Genomic DNA, 19,220 nt, shown 5'->3' with positions numbered 1-19,220 from the left:
GATTTATTTATTTGAGAGAGAGAGAGAGAGCTGAGCTGGCAGCCAAGGGTGGGGTTTGATCCCATGACCCTGGGATCATGACCTGAGCTGAAAGCAAATGCTTAACCGACTGAGCCACCCAGGTACCAGAAACTCCCAGGCACCTTTGTGTATCCCATTCAGTCATCCACCCCAAGCCCTGCCCCCAGCCCCAGACTCTTACTGTCTGACCTGAGCCCAGCTTTGCTCAGGGGTCTCTGGATCTCATCCCCTTCAGGAAACCTTCCCTGCTCACTGTGAATGATTTCCTAAGGATCAATACCAGCTACCGTTCGAAGGCTTGCTACCCATGGACTGGGCCCTTCACATATGCTCGTTACCTGCCGAAACCTCACTCAACCCTGCAAGGTAAGGAAGAGGCACACCTTTTTATAGATTTTTCAAAAGCAAGTTGTGTTGTTGTTGTTTTATAATGTTAGGGTTTTTTTTTTTTAATATTTTACTTATTTATTTGACAGCGAGAGAGACTGTGAGAGCAGGAACACAAGCAGGGGGAGTGGGAGTGGAAAGCAGGGGGACGGGGAGAGGAAAAGCAGACTTCCCACAGAGAACCTGAGGTGGGGCTGCACCCCAGGACCCTGGGATCGTGAGCTGAGCCAAAGGCGGATGCTTAACCCACTGAGCCACCCAGGCGCCTGAGAACAAGGTTTTTGAGCAAGAAGGCCACAACACGGAAAGTGATGGAGCAGGGACTCCGCCCAGGATCATCTGGCCTCGGCACCCAGAGCGCATCCGGGCCCAGCATGCACCCCAGGGGGCATTCCGTGTTGGGCGGGTGCTCTGCCGCCCCACTCTGCTCCCGCCCTGACGCGGAGTGCGAAACGCCGGGGACTGGACAGCGGCCGCCTCTTCTTCCCAGCCAGCTCTTCCGCTTAGGATGAGTTTAGGGCTTAAGCTAGGCACTTCTTTTCTTTATTGGTTTAAAAATCATTAAAAAAAAAAAAAAATCAAAACTAGCACATTATTTAACAATCCACAAAATCGAAAACAGAAGTGAAAAATGTCCCTTACTTCATGTTTCATTTCCGAGTCCCAACCCTACTCTCCAGATAGAACTAGTATTAATTGTTTTGACTTTCCCATATGTAGATAAATGTGCAAATGCGCGTGCACCAAAGGCCAGGGTGGCTCAGTTGGTGAAGCCTCTGAGTTGGGCTGGAGTCATGATCTCAGGGTCATGGGATCCAGCCCCAGCTCTGCACTGGGCCACTGGTGGGGCTCCCTACTCAGGGGGGAGTTGGCTTCACCCTCTGCTCCTCCTCCCAGCTCCTGCTCTCTCACTCTCAAATAAGTAAATAAAATAAATTAAAAAATAAAATAAATAAAAACTCTCAAAAAAATAAAATAAAACACACACCTGTGCGTGCGTGCGTGTGTGTGTGTGTGTTGAGGGAGTTTTTCTGACTTCTCAGATTTCTATAATCTACGTATTTTTATTCCTTTTTTCTGACAAAAGTCTCCCTTTATTGAATTTTATGCCTATAATTTTGCCAGTAAAACAAAAAGTAAAAAATAAATAGTAGGGTACAACCTGCAAAAATGATAACTGATATTTTTTTTTCATTCCATTAATGTATTTTTTTATTGAGTTATAGTTGACTCACAACATGACATTAATTTCAGGTGCCCGTATATATCTTTATTCTTTTTTTTTTTTAAGATTTTATTTATTTGACAGAGAGAGAGAGATCACAAGTAGGCAGAGAGGCAGGCAGAGAGAGAGGGGGAAGCAGGCTCCCCGCTGAGCAGAGATCCCGATGCGGGGCTCGATTCCAGGACCCTGAGATCATTACCTGAGCTGAAGGCGGAGGCTCAACCCACTGAGCCACCCAGGCACCCCCGTGTATCTTTATTCTTAATCACGGTCCACACCAAATCATAAACTGCAGAATGTTAAGAGAAATGCACATTCAATTTACTGAGCACCTGACCAAAGGAACACCTATTCCTGAGGGGAGTATAGGAGCGCTGGAGCCAGAGAAAGGGTGGAAGGCGGAATCCCTCTAGGGAGACCCCGAGGTGGCCAGAGGGAAGAGTTTGTGAGGTCTGGGGAAGACAGACTGCTGCCCGGCCTCTCAAGCAACTGGCCTGACCTGCCAGGGTGCGCTCGCACTCCCCAGGCTGTGAGTTGTCTGGTGCTCAGGGGAGGGAACGTGGAGCGGGGCAGGCAGGAGGCGGAATGTGGGCTGGGCCAAGTTTAGAATTACAAGTGCAGCAGAGGAGTTGGAACCACACTTTAAATAGCCAGCACCTTCCCCTTCCCCCTTAGATCATTCTTCTCCCCACCCCCCCCCCACACTGGACCTCTGGCAGCAACCGCACTAAGGTTGGTGACATTTTCTTCTCTCTCTCTCTTTCTCTCTTTTTCTTCTGTTTCTGGGTCTCAGACTACAGGTTGGTAAGATCATAGTTCGTACAACCAAAGGATTTTTTGGTTCTCCTAGAAAACAGATCCTGCCACTTCTGTGTGCCTGTGCAAAGACTAGATGCTATATTCTGGGCTTTCTGAAGGTTCAGTGGTCGTGGACTTGAGGGCCCATGGGCTTTAGAGGACGAGAACCCTAGACTGAGAGGAAAGAAAGTCTTTCTTCTCTGTGAGATGAGACAATGAACATCTCTTCGGCAAGACTGAAAGAAAATAAAAATCTGAGTGCTGTTATTCTATGAAGTGCTTTCCTTTCTATATATCTAGTGCCTCACTTAGTCCTTCTTGCTTTCACAGATGAGTGAATGGAGACTCAGAGTAGTTAATTCACTTCCCCGGAGTCAGACAGTGAGTGGCACGGCGCAGAGCTAAGATCTGTGCTGGGCTTGTCTGACCAGCTCATGACCTTCTAACTGCAACACACTACCTCTGAGAGGCACCCTCATGAGGCCGGGGACCCAGGAGAGGCCTGCGGTTTCTTCTAGGGTCTGGGAGGATGAGGGAGGGAGGGAGATGGCATTCCCATTGGAAGACTCCCATCAGATGGTAAAGAGAGGCTCAGAATGAGCATGAGGCGTTAGACAAGCTTCTTGAAAGGACTGAGGAACTTTCTCGGGACCAGCTGGTTGGGTTTCTCCTTCTTAGCTCAAGATCTCTGGAGCCTATTCCCTAATTTATCAAATGAGCGAAGGTGCCTACTGTTCCTTGACTTTCTGAATCCCTGAGGTGGCCCCCCTGGGGAGGCGGAGCCAAAGGGGAGCCTGGGCAAGATGAGGCTCTCCCTGAGAAAGTTCTGTTAGCATGAATTTTTCCTGAGGCATATGAAAAAGCCCATTTGCCTCCTTTTCCAGAAAAGGGACCATTGTATAAAATCAGGAGGAAGTTAACAGAAGATGCTACTGAGACATGCTGATCAACCTGGGTAGCCAATGTAATCAAGAGATTTAATGGAAAGAGCAGTTCAAGTCTGCCAGTACCATTATCTCGCTGTAGAGCTGCAGACACGTCACCTAACCTCTCTGAGCTGCATCTCCCTTATTTACAAAGCAGAACCAATACTGCTTAACTTTCAGGTGGCTGTGGATTAAAGGAAACAAATATTTGTAAAGCGCTTAGTAGTAATTGCTCACTAAATGTGAACCATGTCCAGTATTATCTTTAATCCTGGTAAGAGTCTAGAATAGGGCAGTGAAGCATTTGGACCAGTGTTTCTTTTTTTTTTTTTTAATTTTAAATTTTTAAAAAAGATTTTATTTATTTATTTGACAGACAGAGATCACAAGTAGGCAGAGAGGCAGGCAGAGAGAGAATGGGGGAAGCAGGGACTCGATCCCAGGACCCTGAGATCATGACCTGAGCCGAAGGCAGAGGCTTTAACCATTGAGCCACTCAGGTGCCCCTGGGCCAGTGTTTTTTTATTTATTTTTTTTTAATTTTTAAATTTTTAAAAAATATTTTATTTATTTATTAGAGAGAGAGATCACAAGTAGGCAGAGAGGGGGAAACAGGCTGCCTGCTGAGCAGAGAGCCCGATGATGTGATGCAGGGCTCCATCCCAGGACCCTGAGATCATGACCTGAGCCGAAGGCAGAGGCTTAAGCCACTGAGCCACCCAGGTGCCCCACAGTGTTTCTTTACTAATTTCATGCTTTCTTCTCTACTGTAACAGATTCCTATGTGTAACATCACAAAAAAAAAAAAAAAAAGAGCCCATAGTTCATCTTTCTTTTATGTTGACTTCTGAGAGACAGGGAAGGATAGCTGGAAAAATCAGCCCATCTTCTGCAGAATTCCAGGACCCCCTCAGCCTCTCTCATTCCTTGGGAAGGATTGTTTAAAAACTTGCTTTTATTTAAATAGTACAAGATAAATCATGTTCTTTGATGAAAATGTAGGAAATGGAAATAGGGAAAACATTCCTATATTCCAACCATGGAGAGAGAACCATTTTGGTGTCTATCCTAAGCTTCCAATGCATACACTTTATGAAATATTTCCAAGCATAATGGTATCGTGTATGCTCTTTGATAACTTTTCGCTTCACATATTGTGAGCACTTTCATTTCGTTACCTTTTCTTCTGCAACACAATTTTTGATGATAGTATAAGGCTCCAGTGTCTGTATGTGCCATAATTTATTAACCTATCGCTTTGGGACCTTACGTACTTTCTAATTTTTTGCTGTTGTAAATAACGAACATCTTCAATGCCAAATCTTTACCCACAGTCACAGTTACTTTGCTAGACTAAATTCCTGCAAGGGAAATTGGTGGCCTTGAGGGTCCTTTCAACTATTACCAGCATACAGAATATAGACACTGAAGGTCATGCTAACACATTCAAAGTGAGCCGTAGGCTGGCAGAGAGGAACTTAGATAACCCAGGGGCCATGTGAATTCTTCCATATCCATAAGCCCCCACCCAAGAGGACCTGCCCTGTGGAACACCTGCCTGTACCTCGGTCTCCATGCTTTCTTTCCGAACAGGAAAGGAAGATACATTCTCAGCAGCTGTTACTCAGCCGTTACCAATGAGAGATGCTAAGGAGAACACGGGTCTACAGGCAAGGGGGTAGGAATCTACTTTCTTCCAGTGCACTCATTCCCTTGGGAATCTGCTGGTGAAGGAAGGGGAAGGCTTTCTTCCCAGGATTCCCAGCAGTTAACAGAACACTTTGCTTCTTTTCCAGGTGGGATGGATAGCAGGGTTTCGAACACAACCAGTAATGGAGAGACAAAGCCAGCATACCCAGTCGTGGAAAAGGCGAAGGAAGATGGCACCCTGGAAAGGGGACACTGGAACAACAAGATGGAGTTTGTGCTGTCAGTGGCCGGGGAGATCATTGGTCTTGGCAACGTCTGGAGGTTTCCCTATCTCTGCTACAAAAATGGGGGAGGTGAGAGCCACTGCGCCACCCCACCCACCCCTGGAAGGAGGATGTCTCCATCTCCCACACGTACTGCCCCTCTAGGGAGTCCCATGGGTGCACAGAAATGCTGGAGTTGGAAAGACCCTTACGAGTCAGGAAGGACACTGCAGACCTAGGAGATTGAGACCTAGCCAGATTATGTGACTTTCCCCAGGGTTTTTCTATGTTGCTGTGGCACCCTAGGAGTACGAACATAGGTTTGGAACCAGACGGATCAGAGTTTGGACCCTGGCTCTGCTACTTAATCTCTGTGTAATCTTGGGCAAGTCGTTTAAGCCCCTCAGAGCCTCAGTGGCTCTTCCTGTAAATTAAGATAGCAGTACCTGCCTTGCAAGCTGCCGTAAGGATCAGCGGTCACGTGGGTCAGGAGCTTAATAAATGGCAGCAATGTTGGAGAAGATGTTGCTACTGAACTGTCCTGTGGTCCTGAAACTCCTTAGTGTCTTCCCCTATGCTGCTGGCCTGATGCCATTCCCAAAGGCAGTCATTACCCAACCCCCTTTGATACCAGCGGCTCTCCCTTCAAAATCCCCCCCCAAACTTTGCAGGCAGGTGGCATTAACTCCAGGTTCTTTTTGGCTTCTCGCTCCCCCCACCCCGTTCCAGCCCGCTGGGGGCATCTCTGCTCCTGCCCGGCAGCGGTGGTCATTCTCTGACCAGTACCTCACTTTCAGGCAATCCCAGCCCTCTGTGGGAGAGCTCAGAGGGATTTCTCAGGTTCTGAAGCATTCTGGGTGAGCAGTAGGTTAAGAAGATCTCCTTGTTGGTGGGTAAAGCGTACAGGTGTTGGGGCTCCCCAGATCCAGTTTGGACGTCTGGGCTGGAGGAAGGGGCAATGGCGAGGTAGGTCACGTGGAGAAATGCTGAGGGCCGTGGTTATTCTGTGGGCCACAGGATTGGCGGGTGCCCTAACGTAACACCTGTCCTTTTCCTGGGGAGTCAGATCCTCCAAAATGCATGGAGCTCCGCCTCCCAGTGGTTTTGGACAGGGGAGGTGGGAGGGCTGGCTTGGCCCTCTGAAGCCTTGGAGCACTGTTTTCAGGATCGTGGCAACTGGAGGCCTGGCCTTGGAGTTGGAAGTTAACTTGTATGTTTCCAGAGGGCAGGAATGGGCTGATATGTCCTTTCTCCCCCCTGGGGATTTCTGGCCAGCAGCCTGAAATCACAGGACTTTGTTCCATGCTTTGTGTGAGGGAAGAAAGGAGGTCTTCCCACTCGAACCCAGCCTTGGACACTCCACCTGCCTCCCTTCAGTGAGCTGGGTGGAGGGACAAGGCTGGTCCAGGGCGGAGGAGGAGTCTGGAGGCTAAGCTGGGCTTTGGGGCTCTGTATCTGGAGCCTAGTAACCAGCTTAGCTCCTCACATGGCAGGAAGATTAGGAGGTGAGCGGCTTTCCCCAAGCCTCTCTGGAATTGGGTAAGGGTTGGCCTGGGAATTAGCGGGAGTGGCACGAAGAGGTGGGAGGGAGTGATTTCCAGTGATTTCTGGTGCAAAACCACTGGGCTGAGGAAGGGGAAGCAAAGGGAGCTGTGACCAGGAGCAGTGTGTGTGTGTGTGTGTGTGTGTGTGTGTATGTGTGTGTGTATGTGTGTGTGTGTGTGGTGAGGGGGGGCAGAGTGTGGGCTCACCCCGTTGAGGGGAGCTTGTCTGGCAGTGTTTGGATCTGAGCTCTGCCTCAGAGCTCTGTGGTAAGTGCGTGCAGGCCCGGGAGAGAGTGTTGCTGTCTTGGGTGGAAATGCAGGCCCAGGAAGGGTATGGGGGGCCCTTGGTTCTTGCCATGGGCTTGTGAGGGAAGGGGGTGGGTGTGACGGCTTATTGGCAGCTTCCTCCCTGGATAGAGCCGGCCTTCCAGCGGTGCTGATTCTGACTGGGAGTGGAGAGACCTTTTCTGGGTCCTGGGTCCAGTCAAACTGTTTAATCCCTAACACTGCCACCCACAGTCTCTTCCCTTGATCAAACGTAGGGCCTTAGGACTCGTCTTTTCCTTGATGGACGACAGCAGCTGGAGGGAAGTGTTTTGAGGGGCTTTGGAGCTAGAGGCTGATGCTCAGGTTTGCTCTGAAGGGCATGAGTCATCCAGGGCCACTGGGTGAATTAATGGAAAGCCTCCTTTGCCAAGGTAAGGGGGACTCACCTAGGATGTGTGGGGTCATTAGACGGACAGGCCTGTTTTGTGGTGCTCCTCGTGGTTTAACCTTCCTGTCATCATTCAGCTCCCCTCGCCTTCCAGGGAAAGCAAGTTTCTACAGGGAATGGGCTCTAACACTTGCTCTTCTCACCCCCTTGTCTGGCAAGGAGCAGACTGATGCCTTTTTCTGACAGGACCCTTTGTTACCCGTGTGGGGCAGGAAGGTGAGGAGAATGGAGACTACTTACATGGATTCCACCCTTCTTCCTCCTGGTGTAGTGATTTTGCTTAAACCCATGATTCTCCAACTAGGGATCCCTGGGGACTCCTAGGGGATGAGAGGAATGTTTTGAGCAAGTTCTGGAGAAAGATGCTGGGGGTACAATGGGGTGAACCGTGCTCAGGTAATGGACCCTATCAGCCTGCTTCCGGGCCCTTTCTTCAACTTCCCAGCCTTAAACAGCCCCTTTGGGACTTGGGGCAGAGCGGGAAAATAAGTTAGGTAGGCACTTTTTATCCATATTTGTTCAGTGATGAGGTCAGGAATGAAAAAGTCCCCAAAACATATTTTTTGTTCCAAACTTAAAATACTGACAGTCTTCTCTGGTTCCTTCCAGCTTTAACATCTGGTGGATCCCAATTTGAAGTGACTTCCCAAGCAGAGAAAGGGCTGAGGCAAGAATATGATAGAAAAGCAGGTGAAACTAAAAAAAAAAAAAGAGAGAGAGAGAAAAAAAGCAGGAGAACAGCGAAACACTATAGTCAAAAACCAGAGAAGCTGAGAAAGTAATAGAAAGAAGCCCATCTCAAATCAAAAGCAGCTAGTAGGCTCTTCAGGGAGATGGATGGGAGCCTTGCCTGCCTCAGCCATCTACTTGGTGAACACCTTCTCTGCTGTCCAAAACCTGGGGCCAGCCTACCCCTAATGTCTTTCTAGAATCTCCAGTCTCAGCCATCCATCCCAGCACACAGCTCACACAAGCCCTGACCCTAACCATGTCATTTAAAGCAATTACTGGCTACATTCCATTCGCCCAGAATTCTTCTACATTGTTGGCATCCGTGTATAAAGAGAACAGAACAATTCCCTGTCCTTGTGGAGCTTACATTCTAGAGGAGGGAAACAGACGAGAAACATACTAAATGGGAAAATTATACAGTATATCAGAAGTTAAGGGGTGCTATGGAAAAAGACCAAGGAGAGCTGGGTAAGGGGATCAGGAGTGTGTGGGAGGGGTGGAGGGGAGGGGGCACTGAGAACATGTGAGCCAAAGTTTGCCAGGAGTGAGAGAGTTGGCTGTGTGGCTATTGAGGGTAAAAGTGCTCCGAGCAGAGGACACACAAGATTTAAGAGTCATAAAGCAAGAGGCTGACTGGTTGGTTTGAGGAGTTGTGAGGAGGGGAGTAGATAGAAGCTGGGGTCAGAGAAGTAAATGGGACGGGAGTGGCAGATCGGGGAGGTCCTTGTCCGTTACTTTGAGACTTTGGCTGTTGCTCTAGTGACGTGGGGATTCAGAGCAGGATTTTGAGCAGGAGTGACATGATCTTCATTTTATTATTTTTAAAAAGATTTTATTTATTTGAGAGGGAGAGAGAGAGCACCGGGAAGAGCAGACAGCACAAGTGGGGAGGGGCAGGGGAGGAAAGGGGGAGAGGGAGGGGGAGAAGAAGACTCCCCACGGAGCAGGGAGCCTGCCATGGGGCTCGATCCCAGCACCCTGGGATCTGAGCCGAAGGCAGACACTTAACCTACTGAGCCAACCAGGTACTCCATTGATCTTACATTTTGAAAGAATCTCTTTGGCTGCTGTTGGGAACGGAGTGTATAGGAGTCAGGAAAGAAGGAGGCCAGTTACAAGGCTGAAAATGTTAGAGTCATTCTTGATTCCTCCCCCGCCCCCCCAACCCTCAAATCTACCTAACTACCCAGATTCTGGGTGCTTCTGAACATGAACCTTCAGCTGGGTTCTCTACATCCTGGCTGCTGACAGACTGAGTTCCTCAACACCCAGAACGCTTGGGACTGGAGACCCCCCCCACCCATGATGTAGGCAGAATCAGACACTTCTTGTCACCCCCACTGATGCTTTCTGGTCTCAGCAGTCCCAAGAGCTACAGTTTGAGCACTGGGGAGGAAGGACGAGCCCTCCGCTGTGATGTGGAAGACCATGAAAGGAGAAGGTGTTCAGAAGAAAATAAGGAGTTGCATTTTGGGAACACTGACTTGAGCTATCTCTTAGTTATCCAAGGGGAGCTGTCCACTAGGCAGTAAAACACAGAAGTCTGGAGTCTGAGGGAGTTGCGGATGGGAGATATAAATCGGTGGGTGATTAGCCCTTTCATGGTGAGAAGAGAGAACAAGGAATGGGGGAAGGGGAGGGAAGAGCAGGGGGCAGATAAGGAGACAGCAGTGCAGAAGGACGACCACTAGGACAGTGAAGTGTTTTGGGAGGCAAGGAAAGTGATGAGGTCAGAGAGGCCGGAAGGACAACGACATCAGATGCTGCAGAAAGGTCAAGAAAGTTACGGAGGAGACTGGAGTGTTGGCTTTGGTGGCATGGGGGCCATTTGTTGGTGACCTTGTAGGAACGGTCGCTCCGGGAGGCCGGGGCAGTGACTGCTTCTGCTTGCAGTGGGTTCGAGGTAATGGGGGCAGAAGAGAATTAGAAATAGGAAGTATGGGTTATTTGGGCAAAACTCGGGAGTGGACAGAGTACATGTCTGCTGTGTGTTCTCCCTCCTGGTTAGGAGGGAGCCAGTGTGAGTGCTAAAGAGAAATGACAGTGTGCCCTGTGCAGCCAGCGGTGCCGGTGCTGGGGCTGGGTCTCCTGCCTGGGAAGACGTTGAACATTTGAACTAGCTCTCCTGCTCTCCACCCTTAGCCCCCTGGAGGGAAATGCAAACATGACCTCCCACCGAGGCCTGTCCCCTAAAGCTCTAACCATGGGGATGAGAATTTTCCAGAGAACCCAAAAGGCGTGATGCCGGGGGGAAGGTGGTAGGACAGGGTTTTGGTAAGAGGATTCAAATCTGCCAGGAGGGAATGTAAATTACTTGCCCACCAGTCTCAGCCCAGTCAAAAACATCATCTGCCAACCATTTTATGCTGAATTTATTTTTTAGAAAAAATTGATTTTTGTATTTATTTTTACGATTTTATTTTTAAGTCGTCTCTACACCCAGTGTGGGGCTTGAACTTAATGACCCTGACCAAGATCAAGAGAGCCATACGCTCCTCCGACTGAGCAAGCCAGGTGCCCCTATACTTAATTTCTAAGTCAAGTTGCTGAAAACCAGGGGCCGAGGTCACTCGTGCAAGGAATCATTGGTTTTTGCTAGTCATAGAACACCAGCTGGAGGTCATCTTGTGTGAAGACAGATGCTTCCTTGATCCTTGTCCCCCTCCAAGCCCTCCTCCCTTCTGATCTTCAGTCCCCAGATACCCGAATTCTTCATGGGGCTTCAGCTGAGCTCTCCCTAGCTCCCTGGACTCTGGCTGCTGGCTGACCAAGTTCCTCCAACACTGGAATGCCTGGACACCCCACATGCTGCTACAACAGAATGCCCCACAGCTGGATTTCTAGGAATAGGGATCTTAGAGCAGCAGGCTATGGAGGGAGGGCAGCCCTAGACCACAGGGACAGAGGTCATAGGGACACCAGGGCAAGGAGGATTAAATAGTACCTGGCCTCTGGGAGGACTGATCGCCTTGATGCTGCTTGTTAGTATAAAGAACAAAGGGAAATGAGGAGTGCTTTTTTCTCCATATAAGAATAACGATTGTGATTTTAGTAGTGTGTGATGGTTTGTTACCACTGTCAGTTAATGACTCGGCTCCCAGCAGTGGTCAGAATAGTGTTGCTTCTGGCACGTAACGGCTCATTGATGCTCACCACTGGGTAGAATCTGATCAGTTTAGGCTTTTTAAATATTTGCTGGAATATTACAGAAGACACCACAGAATGGGTTCCTTTGGAGAAGAGTGGCCTGCAGAATGATTCCTTTCTAGGTTGGACATGGGGCTTCCCCCATCTCACAGGGAAGCATGCCAGGACCCTTCAGAATTTGGGGAAGGAGACTAACCTGCCGGGATGGGGGAGCAGATCACTGAGGTCCCTCCTCCATCTCTAGGACTAGCTCCATCTTCTAATCATGGTGACCGGGGCTTGGGTAGGGAAAGAGACCGGGGGCTCCATAGGAACCCCAAGTCTGCACCCGGGTCCCTCTGGGGCCCATCACTCCCCTGACCCCTTCCCCTTGTAGGACCAGTGGCTCAGCTTGTCAAGTGTGGACCTTGCCCCTTGTGGCCAGCTGCCCACGTGCTCCAAGAAGCAGAAGACTAGGGGAGCAGAGCTGACCATGGAACCCTCCGTGGTTAAACATTGGCTCAGATTATTGGGAAAGATCAGGTAGCATAAAGGTGGGGAGGAGGGGCTTGAATTGGGCTGAAAATTCTCTTTCTGTCTTTCTATCTCTCTCTGCTCTCTTTCTTTTTCTGCCATGTTTTCAACTCTGAGCAGTAACTGTTCAAATTGGCTACTGAGTTCTCTCTTCTGGAATTTTCCCTTCCTACTCAGTAAGTTTTGGATTGTTTTATGAACTTATTACGCCGTGGTGTTTATGATCTTTATTTCTTTGCCCTGTGGGAATCAGGTGCTTTCCTCAGCAGGACTATAGACATGTAGACTACAAACCAGAGATTTGGAAGGTGAGGGACTGCAGAATGCTATCCCCCATTAACTTCCATTTTCAAACAGTTTTATTAAGATATAACTGATTTACAACAAAATTGTGCCTATTTAAAGTGTACAGTTTGATAACTTTTGACATGATACACCTATGAAACGATTGCCACAATCAAGATAATGAACTTGTATTGTATTCATGACTCCCTCAAGTTCCCTCCTGTCCCTTTCTCCCACCTCTCTTACCTTTGCTGCCCTATCAGAGTAAAACCACAGACGTGGCTTGGTTTTTTTTTTTTTTAACGTCTTTCCAGTTTTATTGAGATATTATTGACACGACATATATTAAGTTTAAGGTGTACAATGTGATGATTCAATCTGTGTTATCTACTGTGAAATGATTACCACAATCAGGTTATTTGACACTTCCATTTCCTCCCATAATTATCTTTTCTTGGTGATAACACTTAAGATCTAGTTTCTTAACAGCTTTCAAGTATATGATATGGTGTTGTTCACTATAGGCACACTGCTGTATACATTAGATTGCCAGAGCTTATTCATTTTATAGGTGCAAGTTTATCTCCTCATTTCCCCCATCCCTGAACCTCTGGCAATCACCGTTCTACCTTTTAATTCCACAGATTGGGGCTTTTTAAAAATTTTTTAAAAGTTTGTTTGTTTTAGTAATCTCCTCACCCAATGTAGGGCTTGAACTCACAACTCTGAGATTACAAATCACGAGCTTTTCCAACTGAGTCAGCCAGGTGTCCCCAAATTTGGCCTTTTCAGGTCCGCATATAACTGAGAACATACAGGTTTTGCTGGAGTCCTGAGCTCATGGTGGCTGAGGCCTCTGGTGCTGTGGTCTGTGGTTACTGGTTTGGGACTGGGACATGAGCAAAGGGACCCTGGATGATGACAAAGCTGGGATGTGAAGTCCAGAAGGGACCTGACATCACTCCTCTACTCCTCGCTTTGCTAATGAGAAACACAAAGGAGAAAGGACACTTGCTTAGGTTCCCCAGGAAGTTAGAGGCCAAAGGCAGAGGAGAGCCAAGTTCTCTTGCCATCCCAGCCAGCAGGTGGGGAATGCTGCATCCCTTGAACATACTGTTTCTTATTCTCTCCCTGCAAACAATGTCCTCAAGGTCCATCTACCCTATCTCAACAGGCAGGATTTCCTTCTTTTCAGGTCTTGATACTTAAAGTGCATTTCTTTTAAGCAACATATAGCAGAGTCTTGCTAGTTTTTGTTTTGAAGCCCCACTGACAATCTCTGCCTTTTATTTGTTTAGACTATTTACATTTAAAGTAATTATCAGTTAACTTTATCCCATTAAGTTTAAATAAATTATCTATTTGTTTTCTTTTTTTTTTAAGATTTTATTTATTTATTTGAGAGAGAGAGAGTGAGGTCACAAGTAGGCAGAGAGGCAGGCAGAGAGAGAGGGGGAAGCAGGCTCCCCACTGAGCAGAGAGCCCGATGCGGGACTCGATCCCAGGACCCTGAGATCATGACTTGAGCCGAAGGCAGAGGCCCAACCCACTGAGCCACCCAGGCACCCTACTATTTGTTTTCTATTTGTCCTATCAGTTCTTTGTTCCCCTTTTCCTATTTTTCTGCTTTCTTTTGAATTAATTGGTTATTTTTTATTATTTCATTGTTGGCTTTCTTCCTTTGATGGCTTATTAGCCACAAGTCTTTGTTATGTTAGTTGAATGATGGTTTTATTTTATTTTTTGAAAAGACTTTATTTATTTGTGAGAGAGAGAGAGAGAGCCGCGCATGCGCACAAATGGGGGAGGGGGCAGATGCAGAGGGAGAACCAGGCTCCCTGCTCAGCATGTGGGACTCCATCCTAGGACCCTGAGATTGTGACTTGAGCCTAAGGCAGACACTTAACCAACTGAGCCACTGAGACGCCCCTGAATGATTGTTTTAGGTTTTGTGGCATGCATCTTTTTTTTTTTTTTAGATATTTATTTATTTATTTAACAGAGAGATCACAAGTAGGCAGAGAGGCGGCAGAGAGAGAGGAGGAAGCAGGCTCCCCACCAAGCAGAGAGCCCCATGCGGGACTCGATCCCAGGACCCTGAGATCATGACCTGAGCCGAAGGCAGAGGCTTTAACCCACTGAGCCACCCAGGCACCCTTTTTTTTTTTTTAAAGATTTTATTTTGTGGCATGCATCTTTAATTTATCACAGTTCACCTTCACGTGATATTCTATTGCTTTACATGCAAGAACCTTACAATAATATATTTCCATCTCTCTCCTCTTGACTTCTGTGCTCTTTGCTACACATTTTACTTTTTCATGTGTTATAAACTCCACCTCGTATTGTGTAACTAGTCAGTCATCTTTCAAAGAGATTTGGGTGATAAGAGAAAATTCTTAGATATTTATCTATGTATGCAGTTACCGTTTCTAACATTCTTTGTTCTTTTGTGTAGCATCATATTCCCCTCTGCCTGAAGGTCTTTCTTTAACCTTTATTATCGTGCGGGTCTTCTAGGGATGGATTCTTTCAGGTTTTGCTCGTCTTAAGAAGCATTACTTCACTTTAGTTTTTGAACAGTATTTTTATTGGGAGTCTAGCTAAAAGTTTCTTCTTTCCTTCAGTACTGGAACTAATGTGCCCTCTTATTGCTGTCTTCTCGTTTGCATTGTTTTCAGTGAGAAATTTGAGGTCATCCTATCTTTGTTTCTCTGTGTATATGTGTCCTTTTTTCTCTGATTAATTTTATTTTTTTTAAAGATTTTATTTATTTATTTGACAGAGATCACAAGTAGGCAGAGAGGCAGGCAGAGAGAGGAAGATAATCAGACTCTCTGCTGAGCAGAGAGCCCCATGTGGGGCTCAATCCCATGACCCTGGGATCATAACTTGAGCCAAAGGCAGAGGCTTTAACCCACTGAGACATCCAGGCACCCCATAATTTTATTTCTATTTTTTAAGATTTTATTTATTTATTTGTCAGAGAGAGAGAGAACACAAGTAGAAGAAGCAGCAGGCAGAAGGAGAAGCAGGCTCCCCACTGAGCAAGGAGCCCAATGTGGGACTCGATCCCAGGACTCTGGGATCATGACCTACCTGAGCTGAAGGCAGACGCTTAACTGACTGAGCCACCCAGTTGTCCCTCTCTGGTTGCTGTTAAGATTTCCTCTAAAAAACTCTTAGTCACTGGTTTAAATAACTTGATTATGATGTGCCTTCTTATAGTGTTTTTTATGCTTCTTACCTTGAGGCTCATATAGCTTCTTGAATATGTGGATTTATAGTTTTCATCACATTTGGAAAAATTTCACCCATTATTTCTTCAAATTTTTTTCTGACCCTCCCTCCCCATCTTTTATCTCTTCAGGGACTCCAGATGCTAGTATATCAGACTTTTTGAAATTGCTTCATAGCTCACTGACACATTTTTCTTTTAACCTCTTTTTTGTTTTATTTTGGATAGTTTCTACTCTGTGGTTCAAGTTCACTAATCTTTTCTTCTGCTGTTAATTTGCCACTAATCCCATCCAATTTATTTTTCATCTCACACATTGTGGTTTTCATCTCTAATTTTTTTTTTTTTTTAAGTAGGCTCCTTGCCCAACGTGGGGCTTCAGCTCACAACCCCGAGACTGAGAGTCGCATGTTCTATGGGCTGAACGAGCCAGGTGCCCCAGTGGTTTTCATCTCTAGACATTTGACTTGGGTGTTTTCGGTATCTTTCACATCTCTGTCTAACATTTTGACTATATGGAACACAATTATAATAAACATGCTAGCGTCCATATCTGCTTATTCTAACATCGGTTTAAGTATGGGTTGGGTTCATCAATTGATTTACCTGCTCGTTATAAGTGACATTTTTCTGCTTGTTTTCCTGGTAATTTTTACAAAAGTTTTTATTTATTTATTTGTGAGAGTGAGAGTGAGTGAGTGCAGGGAGGAGCAGAGGGAGAGGGACAAGCAGACTGTGTGCTGAGTGTGGAGCCCAACATGGGGCTCAATCCCATGACCCTGAGATTTTGACCTGAGCCAAAATCAAGAGTTAGATGTTCAACCAATTGAGCCACCCAGGCTCCCCTTTCCTGATAATTTTTGATTGGACACCAGACCTGGTGATTTTTGCTTTATTGGCTGCTGAGTATTTTTATATTTCTATAAATATTCTTTTTAAAAAAGGTTTTATTATTTATTTGACAGAGAGAGACGCAATGAGAGAGAGGACACACGCAGGGGGAGGGGGAGAGGGAGAAGCAGGCTTTCCGCTGAGCAGGTAGCCCCATGCGGGGTTCCATCCCAGGACCCTGGGATCATGACTTGAGTGGGAGGCAGACGCTTAATGACTGAGACCCCCAGGGGAGAATACAAATATTCTTGAGCTTTGTTTGGAGCTAGTGAAGTTATTTGATACTTTCAGGGGTTGCTTCCAAGATTTGTTATACAGAACCAGAGTTGTGCTCAATCTAGGGCTAATTATTCTCCATTTCAGTGGAAGTGCCTTCTCTTTCCAATGCCTTGTGAATTCTGGGACTCTCCAGTCTGGCTGGTGGGAGTCAGCCCTTCTCCCCGCCCTTCTCCCAGCCCTGTGTGAGCGTCATTACTCTCCATCTTTTGAACTGGTTCTTTCCCTTACCTTGGGTAGTTTCCTCAGACATATGTACTTATTTTTTATTGGACCACCCCTCAGTTGAAAGCTCGAAGTGGACACCCTGCAGATATTTGGATCTCCCTCTCTGCACGGTTCTCTTTTCTCTGGTACTCCGTGAACTCCTCTGCCTACCTTGGCAGTAGACAGAGGTTTACAGTGGAGAAAATGCCAGCATTTCCAGCATCAGCACTTCCAGCATCAGTACTCTTGTCTCAGCAGAAAGCCGAGCAGAAAGGATTGTGAAAACTGAAGCAGAAAGGATTACTAGAGGGAAATCTGATTTCAAACTGCTTCAAGTCTCTATCTAGCATTCAAAACAGTAATTTCCTTGAAAAGAATTATAGTCTGTGGGCTATGTTAATGTTCTGGGATGTCCATTATTCAATGAGCTCCTTGCTATTGGCACAGTTATGGATAATTGAAATCATAATTGATGTTTGATGGGGAGCAGATCCTGGTAGGTATAGATTGAAACTTTCAGAGTGAAAGAAAGGGCTGGTCAGGTAACTTGGTGACTCTTGATCTCTGCTATGGTTCCAGATATCTGGAGGAATGTCCCCCCACAGTTTTGCATGTCTCACACCCCTGGGTATTCTGACTGGCAGTGTGGGGTGGTAATGGGAGGAGATGAATGTGGACCACAAGGAGGCTAGTGCCAGGTAATGGAAAACCTGTTTCCGACCCACAGGTGCCTTTTTCATCCCCTACCTCATCTTCCTCTTTACCTGTGGCATTCCTGTCTTCCTCTTGGAGACAGCGCTGGGCCAGTACACTAGCCAGGGAGGCGTCACAGCCTGGAGGAAGATTTGCCCCATCTTTGAGGGTGAGTAGCCTCGTGCCTGATTCCAGGATATCTGCATACATGGTTACAAACCTTATTTGGGATGACTGAGTGCTTTGGTAGCAGTGCTGGTTGACCTAATACTCTCTGTCTTTATGTTAAACCCTCCACTTGTAGGCCCAATGCTGCACTGATTTATCAGAGAATGGAGAAGATGGGGCTGAGGATGGAGAAAAAGATTTCAGATTAAATAAGTAGAGTGCAAAGCTCTTTTAGCTATATATTTTACAAATGTATAACAAATGATTTTGTATTTTTTCAAAATGTTTAATTAATTGCAAGACATTTAAAAAGAGAATTTTAGTTTATTTATATTTATTTATTTAAAAGATTTTATTTATTTATTTGAAAGAGAAAGACACAGCGAGATAGGGAACACAAGCAGGGGGAGTGGGTGAGGGAGAAGCAGGTTTCCCGCCAAGCAGGGAGCTTGATGCAGGGCTCCATCTGAGGACCCTGGGATCATGACCTGAACTGAAGGCAGACGCTTAATGACTGAGCCACCCAGGAGGACTAAAAAGACAATTTTAAATGACAAAAAGATACCAGTAACAATTCTGCTTTCTCGACAAAATAGCTATTTAAAGTTTAGGGTGTTTTATTTCAATATTTCTCTCTATATAGGATTTTCTTTAAGTTTCTATTTTGAAATAATTATATATCAGAGAAAATTGTCGAACTAGTAGAGAGAGGTCACATGTACCCTTCACCCAGTTTTCCCCAATGGTAATGTCTTACTTAACTATAAAAAAAATCATAACCTGGAAATTGATATTTGGCACTATCCACAGACCTTATTCAAATTTCCCCAGTTTTCCATGCACTCATTAGTGTGTATGTGTGTGTGTGTAATTGTTATTTTTATCACATGTAGATTTATTTAACCATCACCACAATCAATATACAGACTGTCCCATTATCACAAAGGTCTCTGTCATGCTACTTCTTTGTAGTCACACCTGCCCCTTCTTGCCCCATCCCTAGTCCCTGGAAACCACCGATTTGTTCTCTATCTCTATAATTCTGTCATTTTGAGAATGTTACATAAATGGAATTGTGCAGTCTTTACCTTTTGAGATTAGATTTTTTTAGTCAGTACAGTACCCTTGAGATCCATCCAGGTTCTTGTATAAAGAGTTCATTCTTCTTTATTGCTGAGTAGTATTCCATGGTATGGACATACCACAGTTCATTTAACCATCACCCACCTTAAAACATTTGTGTTGTTTCCAGTTTTAGGAATTCATTTCATTCATTCTTTCTCTGTATAGAGCTTACATATCTATTAATCCAGGATATACACAGTTTATGTCCCCACTTTCCAATTAGTGTTATTTTCCATTTTCTTTCTTTCCCTCCCTCCCTCCCCCCCTTTCTTTCTCTTCCTTCCTTTCTTTTCCTTCCTTCCTATCACCCTCTCCCTCACTTCTTCCCTCCCTCCCTCCCTTCCTTCCTTCTTTCTTTCCTTTCATTCTTTCTTTTTTTTTAGAGACAGAGGGTAGGGGAGGGGCAGAGGGAGAGG

At 46.2% G+C, this 19,220-nt stretch overlaps 1 protein-coding gene across 8 annotated transcripts in view; it reads left to right on the top strand.

The window, feature by feature from the left end:
* The first annotated feature begins 264 nt into the window (after window positions 1–264).
* Window positions 265–19,220, top strand: part of SLC6A13 (solute carrier family 6 member 13) — a 39,083-nt gene continuing 20,127 nt past the window's right edge. Inside the window, exons 1-3 of one of the 8 annotated variants that reach the window (XM_032874915.1) lie at window positions 265–387; window positions 5,154–5,360; window positions 17,546–17,680. In XM_032874915.1, coding sequence (XP_032730806.1) covers window positions 5,159–5,360; window positions 17,546–17,680 — 337 coding nt within the window. In that variant the 5' untranslated portion in view covers window positions 265–387; window positions 5,154–5,158. The other 7 variants (XM_032874908.1, XM_032874916.1, XM_032874910.1 and 4 more) reach the window with 7 other exon arrangements.

This window comes from Lontra canadensis, unplaced genomic scaffold (genome assembly GCF_010015895.1).
Source record: "Lontra canadensis isolate GAN:19392208 unplaced genomic scaffold, GSC_riverotter_1.0 scaffold53, whole genome shotgun sequence".
In the NCBI taxonomy this organism is placed as follows: Eukaryota; Metazoa; Chordata; class Mammalia; order Carnivora; family Mustelidae; genus Lontra; species Lontra canadensis.
The sequence above is the reverse complement of the archived record's forward strand: the minus strand, read 5'-3'. Positions and strand labels throughout refer to the sequence as shown.